Here is an 8,789-nt window from a genome sequence, read left to right on the forward strand (position 1 = left end):
TCGGTTGGCGGCCCAGAGCACAGCACCATGATTACACCAGCATGACATTATGCGGCATGGGTAAACCCAACACTGATACAACACCAGTTTAGGGGCCCAAACCAGATGGCATTGGGGAAAAGCAGCTGGGACTTTCAGCTCCCTCAGACCTTGGTCTTGGTCATGGCAATGGTGTAACAGTGCATCAGAAAAAAGTGGGTGTTTGCAGTGAACACAACGAGGAGCCAAAACTCACTCCCCACCCACGCTTCCTCTTGCTCCACTTACACATGATGGGGCAAACGATTTTGATGAACTTTGCAGTCAGTTGCAGCACAGCTATGAAGGTAAAGTGGGCCTTCAAGTCAGTTTTGACTCCTGGCGCCCGCAGAGCCCTGTGGTGTTCTTTGGTAGAATACAGGAGGAATTTACCATTGCCTCCTCCCACGCAGAATGAGATGATGCCTTTCAGCATCTTCCTGTATCACTGCTGCCCGATATAGTACCAGCAGGGATTCGAACCGGCAACCTTCTGCTTGTTAGTCAAGCATTTCCCTGCTGTGCCATTAGGTGGCTATACCAGCATATAAAACCTGCCAAGGAGTCCATCCATTTCAAGGTATACAGCATGGGGCAATATTACTCTGGCCTCATGTCAGACTGACTTAGCACACATAAGAAGCCAGCATGGTGTAGTGGTTAGAGTGCTGGACTAGGACCGGGGAGACCCAAGCTCAAATCCCCATTCAGCCATGATACTAGCTGGGTGACTTTGGGCCAGTCACTTCTCTCTCAGCCTAACCTACTTCACAGGGTTGTTGTGAGGAGAAACTCAAGTATGTAGTACACCGGTCTGGGCTCCTTGGAGGAAGAGTGGGATATAAAATGTAAAATAAAAATAAAAATAAACTTTGGGGAAAAGGAGCTTTGTACAAGAAGGGAGCACTTGGCACAAACAAGGAGAACAACAACTATAGAAAGAATATATTAGTAATACTTCTGTTCTCAGAAGTCTTTCAGGTACCCTGCCTCAGGTTTCCAGACACAAAGATTCTACACTCAGGAACCTCAACTTCACCCCTGCAGCTGGGGATACAAGGACAAAGCACCTCACACATGTAAGCCTGACTGAAGGACTTCCGTGCCTCAGAAGGCCCATTCACAGGTTACGTTCAACACTTGTACAATGAATGTACAGTCTACATAGGTACAAATCTGTACACAACTACAGTCATTTACGTGTTATGTTGAATGCAGGTACAGAAGTACACTTCCTATCTGTACCATGCATTTGAAGGGCCTATATCCAGGTTCACTTTTTAAATGAACATAGGTACAGTCATTCATACAAACACATGTATGAACATACAGACATCTGTACACTTGTACAGCATAATGTCATAGGAACATAGGAAGCTGCCATATACTGAGTCAGACCACTGGTTTACCCAGCTCAGTATTGTCTGCACAGACTGGCAGTGGCTTCTCCAAGGTGGCAGGCAGGAATCTCTCTCAGCCCTATCTTGGAGATGCTGCCAGGGAGGGAACTTGAAACCTTCTGCTCTTCCCAGAGCAGCTCCATCCCCTGAGGGGAATATCTTACAGTGCTCACACGTCTAGTCTCCCTTTCATATGCAACCAGGGCTGACCCTGCTGAGCTAAGGGGACAAGTCATGCTTGCTACCACAAGACCAGCTCTCCTCTCCAAATGTCCAATGCAGACATTATAGTCTATGAGTGTGCATGAGCTTTACTTTCAAAAAGACTCTCAGAAGAAGGGGGTCTCCGCCCCTGCCGCCTTAAGTCCTAGGATATACACAAGTGCTCTTGGTATGCAGCCTTTTCAGGGCTGCTGCAATGAAAAAACTACAATTCCCAAAGGATCCCCGTGCTTTCCTAGGAATGGGGGTGGGCGGGGAGAGGACCTTCTTCCAGAACAATGTTTGAAAGTGAAACCACCACAGCTGCTGCTCTCTTGCCAATGGGACAAAAATAAAATTTAAAATGTGAGTGCCTCACTTCTGCCCATTAAGTTCAGGGGTCAGGGAAGTGTTCAGTGTTCCCTTGGGCACTGGGTCTATTTTGGAGAGGTTGCTTTGGAGGAGCTGAATTGAGGCACTCTGGTGAAATGCTGGATCAAATCAGGAATTCCTCTGAAGCAGCACGAAGGCAATCTCCAAATCAAACACTTGCTCTCTTGTACAGGCTTACTCCTGTATTGAGACTTTTCCGGGCTACTATCCCTTTCGCTAACAGCTCCCTAATTTTTAAACAGTTAATAAGGCTTCCAAGTGGGCTTCACTTTGGGCTGAACCCCTCATCCAGTGTTCCCTCTAAGGCATGTACAGGTGCACACAAGTTTCTTTGATGTTTGCTCAGTTAATTTTAGATCCCGCGCAGGTTGAACCAGGAAGGCCCCACTCTGAATGCACTCTGAATACATTGCCTTGATACTGCCGCCCAGAACAAAACTCATTCCACACAGAGATGAAAAAAATTAGAGGGAACACTGCCCTTACCCCACTGAAGCTTCACTTTGTCACTTTGGCTCACTCCTAACCTAACTCCTAACCCATAAAAGTACTTTTTACAGGGCAGGGTGGGGGGCAGGAGACAGGCTGTTTTCCTATATTTTTGCTCCTGGCGGTGAGGGAGCAGACAGTGTCTTCTGCAGTTTGTATTTTAAAATGACATTTTCCCCCTTTACTTTCCCTGAAGTCCTGGGAATGGTTCAGGTGCTTCTGGAAAATGTAGTCTTTTCTGAGGTTGCAGCTATTGCACTGAAGCTTTGGAGGGTCAAAAGGTTTGGTCCAGATTGCTTTGCTTCAGCTCCAACCAGATGGTAGTTTGCTTCAGAATGAAGCCAAATAGGCCTCCAAAGCTTCACATAGCCCCCATCATTAGCAGAATGGTAGCTTGTCCCCACCCCAGTTTAATGGCTACTTGAGTGTTTATGTGCTCACACTTTAAAGAAAAATAACTGAAGATGTTCAAAAGCCCTTAAAATAATCCAAAATTGTCCAGGGAGCATGAGGGGATCTGTCCTTCAGCCAGAGGAGAATCGGGTTTTGCCAGCATCAGCAAATTAGACCAGAAGTGCTGCTAAAGCCATTTCTCCCAATTATGACATCTCAGCCTAAAAGGAAGCTGCTGGGCTCCATGCAAGCAAAGTGTTACTGGAGAATGGGGCAAAACATCTGAAGTCTGTACACAACCTCAGAACTAATGCAACAAATATGGCATGAGAGATGTGTCAGCACCCAGCAGAAGGAGGCCAAGTTATTCCCCAGAAATAGGTCATTGTGACATGATGACCTTGTCTCTCAAGTCACTGTAAGATAATTCTAGGGTTTGAAGCACAGCTCTAGGTTGTCCACTTGGCCAACAACCTCATCATGTACTCCATCTCCATCCCACACACTATCATTCCATTAGAGCAGGGCTTCTTAACCTTGGGCACCCAGATGTTGTTGGACTACAACTCCCAACATCCTCAGCCACAAAGGCCATGTCTGGGGATGATGGGAGTTGTAGTCCAACAACATCTGGGGGGTCAAGGTTAAGAAGCCCTGCATCAGAGTCTCCCCCGCTGCCAATTATTACATGCTATCATGTCCCATTCAAACTTCAGACCAATGACAAAATATGGAAGTCCACCTTACACTTCACCTAACATTCCACTTTCTTCTAAATGTAATAGCCAGTTCTCAACATTTTCTCTTTGTTACACTCTTGAGATTACAGCACATGGTCCTAGCATAGAAAGCAGGCCTCCAGAAGAAGGGCCCACAATTACAAGGAGAAACAAAGCTGAGGATTCAACTGGGCAAGGAAGCCGTGAGTGTTTAAAGAAATATAACCACATGTCAGATCAGCAGGAGGTAAACATATGCAAGACTGCAGCCCCTAAACACTTAAAACTGGATTCTGATAAAACGAAATCTAGCGTGGGGATAAATAGATGAAGGAACAAACGAGATGTGGTGGAGGCAGGATGGGGAGGACTCCGTTCTCAATAGTTCTTTTTGAATTCTTATTAGACCAAGTTTATGGGCACAGTGACAAGTGTCGGACTGACCCCTCACTCTGGAAATTAGCACTTTTCAGATGGCACTTGCATGTCAGTGAACACGTGCAAAGGGGCAGGGCGAGCAGGAGCAGGATCATGGCACAAAGCCTCATCCCTGACTTACTGTATATACATTCACTAACCTTGCCCATACAGCCTCTATGCACATACAGTCTGTACAGACTAACTAGTGAACATGAGTGGGGTGAGGATTGCTGCTGAGATCCTGTCTCCTTCATGCAGGTTCACTCAACACATCACTGTCATCTGAAACTCTCTATAAAGTTCCCAGCAGAAGAAAGGGGCAGGTTTCACTCACAGATGTCCCTGAGTGTCCCTTCCCTTTCTCCCATATAGGGCTGCCAGCAATCAAAACCAAAGAAGTTGGCAACTGGGTAGAACCCTAAGAAAACTGTCTGCTCATCTATTGTGTATAGTTACTGTATGTGCTGTAGGTCCCCTGCGACTAAACAATACCATCCACAATACCATCCACCTGCTATCAGGTGCCATCAGATCACACAATCCAGACTATAACCGTGCCACAGTCAGAAAGCAGGAAATGGTCTTCATCAGAACAGATAACACAAGAAAGTGAGCCAAGCTACAAATGACATATCATGGCCAATGAATTAATTACTTACATTTTTATTCCACCCTCCTTATGCTCAAGGAATTAAGCACCTATAAAACATTTAACCATTTTGCAGACAGAGAACACTGACTAAAAGTAGTTCAGAGGTCAATGAGTGGAACCATAATGGAGAATTAAAAACACAGGCACGGCACATAACAAAAAAGTAAGCCAAGCTTTTGGAGAGGACAAGTGAACTAATATCACTAAGCAGAAGAAGACTAAACAGCTGGATCCAGGAATGCCTCCTTGCAAAAATGAGTGGTCCCAGCTTCCTTGAAGAAGGCAGTTGTGAGGTCACTCCTAAAGAAACCCTCCTTAAACTCCAAGAATTGTTAGAAATGTTAGCCAGCCACAAACATCCCATTTCTGGGCAAGGTGGTTGAATGTGAGGTTGTCGTTCAACTCCAGGTATTTTCAGTCCTGGATTGCTTTCAGTGGGGCCTGGTTTCAGCAAGGAAACTGCTTTGGTGGTTCTGGTGGGACCACCACTAATCCCGGGAGAAGGATGGAGGAGCATGTTAATTCCCCTGGGAGTTATTCACACACGGCTTCATGCTTCGGGGTAAATGTTGAACTACACTTCAAACTACACTCACAGCATTGAGGGAAGCAGCCCCTCCCCTCTACTCTTGGATTTTGTTTTGAAACAAGTTCATATGGCATGCATGTTTTCCTTCTAGCCAATTGGGGTGGGGAAGAGAGAGAGCTTCCTAAAGAGTGATATCTGCATTTATAAAAAGAACATCCCTCATGCTAATGATACTACTGGAGTGCCTCTCCCTATTTGCTCTGGCGTTTTCAGAAAAAGTAGCTTAAAGCCACCATTTTTAGAATCCGGAAATACGTAGAGATAAGCTAGAATTCGCATCACAAAGCCCGATTTGCGTGTGGAGTGGGTCCAAGAAACTCAAAGGGACTTCGGGGTAAGTTTGGCTGGTGTGTGAATGCACACTCTCCTGTGAAGTAGATTTGGGGTAGAAGCCCTGTATGTAAAGCCTCCTGGCCTTCCTGGACCATTATTTTATTTATTATTTTATTTTATTTTTATTAAAACATTTTTATACTGCCCAAAACTTACGTCTCTGGGCAGTTTACAACAGAATAAATAAATTATCACACTTACAGCAGCTGGGACAGTGGTCAGCCACACAGAACAGAGTGGGCACTGCCGCCCAGAGTGTCCCAACATCAGGGGAGGGGTGAGCATTATCTTAGTGGGTGACAGAGCTGCAGCTAAGGCACTGGGAGAGCACCTAAGGCAATACAGTCTCTCTCAATCACTTGCTCACCACACCTACTGAGCAACTCAGTCCAGCGGCTGTGCTGCAGTGCTCATTACTGGATCTGTGTCTCTCTTGGCCCTCAACAACAGGCCCTCGATGGGGTAGTGGGAGAAACTATACTCACTACTAAGTCTGTCAGGCTGCTTTCTAGAGCACAAGATGGCCGGGAGAAGATGGCTGGCAATCCAATCCATTGCTTCTGCTTTCTCAACTTACTCCTTCTCTGATGCTGCTTAACACATGCTTTTGCGTTGTTGCAGCCGTTGTTTCTGATGACTGGAGGGCTCCTGGAAGAGCTCCATTGGGGCTTTCTTATTGATTGGTCTGCGTTTCTCGCTTGCCCATTCTGGCAAAAGGCTCTGTCTCCCCCACAGAGAGGCCTTGATCCTCCAATAGGCCTTGTTGTATCTCTCTCCCAGGGAGGCCTGTATGCTTATCTTCCTCCCAAGGGAGCTATCTGACTCTTTTGCCATATTGCTGGTCCTCCTTTTGTGTTGTGCAGTCAAAGAGTGATTATTAGCTGTCTCTGTGTGTATGAACCCCTGGGCAGGGATTCCTTGCTGCTGAACCCTTACTCTCCACACCACTGTTGCTTATGTAGTGGAAGATGCTTTGGTGACCCCATGCATGGTGAGATGTGTGTGGCATGATGTGGTGTCATCATGTAGTCTCCCAGTCACCATGATTGACTCACTGCATGCATGGCTAAAGTGAGAGGCCTTGACTGCATGTGATTTGTGTGTGCTGGCAGTTTTGACAAAGGCACTGAGGAAGGGACTCTCAGAGTTGCTGTGTTTTCTGTAGTTTGTGCTGCTGCTCAACTTTGCTTCTGGGAGATCGTAGAATCCTGGCTAAAATGAGGTTTTTCTGCTGGTTGTTATGGTATACCAGCTACAGCACAGTGAATGCTGCCAGACTTTGTCCATGTTCCAAGACATCAATGTTGACCAAGATTACAGATCTGGCCAAGCATTTCAGCTCTCCCTGCATCTTTCAGCATGAGCCCCCACAATTTATCCTCACCTTGCATCAGTTAAAACAAATTCTTGGCCAAGATGCCAGGACTAATGGATGGAGGTCTTTGATCTACAGTTTCAGCCACCAGCAATTCCTGCCTCATCTTGGAGACGAGAGAAAGAAGAGACTAACACGCAGTCTTTCATTATCTGAAACTAGCAAGACTGAGTTTGTGGCTTTTGAAAATGGACAATCCACAGATTATTCATCAGGGAGAATGACAGGGTGATAACCCTCCCCCATTTCATTTCCGGGTGCTAGCTGGAGCAACAGACCTCAGGTACTATGGATGATGGTAGAAGTGCAGGGTAACAAAGGAGTCCCCCATTCTTCCAACCCCACAAAACCACTCCTAGCAGTTAAAGAGATCCTCACGATGTTCTCAGCTAGGTCTGCTCTGCTCTGGCAAATCCTAATCTTGAACATACAAAGCTGCCTCATATGGAGTCAGACCATGATGAGCCCACCAGGCCCACGATTGGTCAACTCTGACTGCCAACAACTCTCCAAGATTTCCAACAGCTAAAAGCCTTCCCCAGCACTACTGCCAGAGGAGCTCTAGTTAACTGGAGATGCCACAGATAAAATCTGGGATTTTCTGCATGCCAACCCTGTGCTCACCCACTAAGCCTACCCTTGAGAGGATACTTACCTGGCAGTTTGCCTCCACTCCAGTCCTTCGGGGGTGCTGAACAGCTCCGAGAGCTGTATAAATAGCACTGGGCAGCTTTCTTCTTCATCCTCCGCCTCCTGCTGTTTCAGCATAAGGCTGACCCTCTCTGCTGTTGAAGAGACGCTGGGGGTGAAGAAGATACTTCTCCCAAATGCTTGGCAGATACCAACAGTGTTTCTGCTTGAGGTCTCTTGGTCTGCACCGCTGACATTGCTCCTGACCTCAGCTTGGGGAAGCAGGCCTTCCACTCGGTCAGTGAGATGATCTTCACTGGTAACCCCTTGCCTTGCTGTGGACATTCTGTGTCTTGGCAAGCAGCCTTCCTCTCAGCTCCACTGACTGTCAGCAGACCCCCTCCTCCCTCCTTGGCAAGGATGTTGGCCCCAGCAGTGCAGAGTCACAACTGAGCAAATCCAAGCCATTCTGCCTTTATAAGAGCCCAGAGCCTGTTCGGGCCAGAAACAAACAAGTGGATCGGAGCACAGCCCCAAACAGTATTATCAGGGAGAGAAACTCCACCCTGCAGGCATCAGCCAGAATTCACTGGTGCAGCCCCATCCTGCCTACCTAATCACAGGGACTGCTCTGCCTGCATGGATGAGACCTGCTCTGTAGCTTGTTTACAAGGGTGTACTATTTGAAGCGTTGGCCAGGGCAGGCCATCCAGGGAAGTGGTGAAATCTGAGACAAGAAAATATGTGTCGCTGGGGGTTGAGTGGGGTGGCGGAGTGTGGGGGGGGGGGGAGGAGAAACCTGATCGATCTGAGCCTTTGAAGTGATAGGAGGATTTACAGGAGCTGGAGAACATAGAATGATTAAGACTCTTCTAATCACTCCAGGCTTTCCAACATGGAGGAGATGTGGGCAGTTGCAAGAGACTCGCAATCTTCCTCCCCAACATATTTCCTTAGCACAGATCTTTGTATCTCTGGATTGGGCCCGCAAGTTGAACGATCTCACCTCCAAATGGAGATGCGGTCGAGATTCTGAATTGGTGCCTGAAGGCAGTGATAGGCTAGAAGTAGGCTAGCGTGGTGTAGTAGTTAGAGTGCTGGACTAGGACCGGGGAGACCCGAGTTCAAATCTCCTTTCAGCCATGAAACTAGCTGGATGACTCTGGGCCAGTCACTT

The 8,789-nt window shown here is 47.1% G+C and overlaps 1 protein-coding gene across 1 annotated transcript in view; it reads right to left on the reverse strand.

Moving 5' to 3' along the window:
- Window positions 1–7,957, reverse strand: part of SLC4A9 (solute carrier family 4 member 9) — a 70,447-nt gene extending 62,490 nt beyond the window's left edge. Inside the window, exon 1 of the mRNA XM_053245909.1 lies at window positions 7,638–7,957. Within this exon, the coding sequence (XP_053101884.1) occupies window positions 7,638–7,957 (320 nt within the window). The remainder of the gene's footprint in view (window positions 1–7,637) is intronic.
- Window positions 7,958–8,789: the final 832 nt, after the last annotated feature.

This window comes from Hemicordylus capensis, chromosome 4 (genome assembly GCF_027244095.1).
Source record: "Hemicordylus capensis ecotype Gifberg chromosome 4, rHemCap1.1.pri, whole genome shotgun sequence".
In the NCBI taxonomy this organism is placed as follows: Eukaryota; Metazoa; Chordata; class Lepidosauria; order Squamata; family Cordylidae; genus Hemicordylus; species Hemicordylus capensis.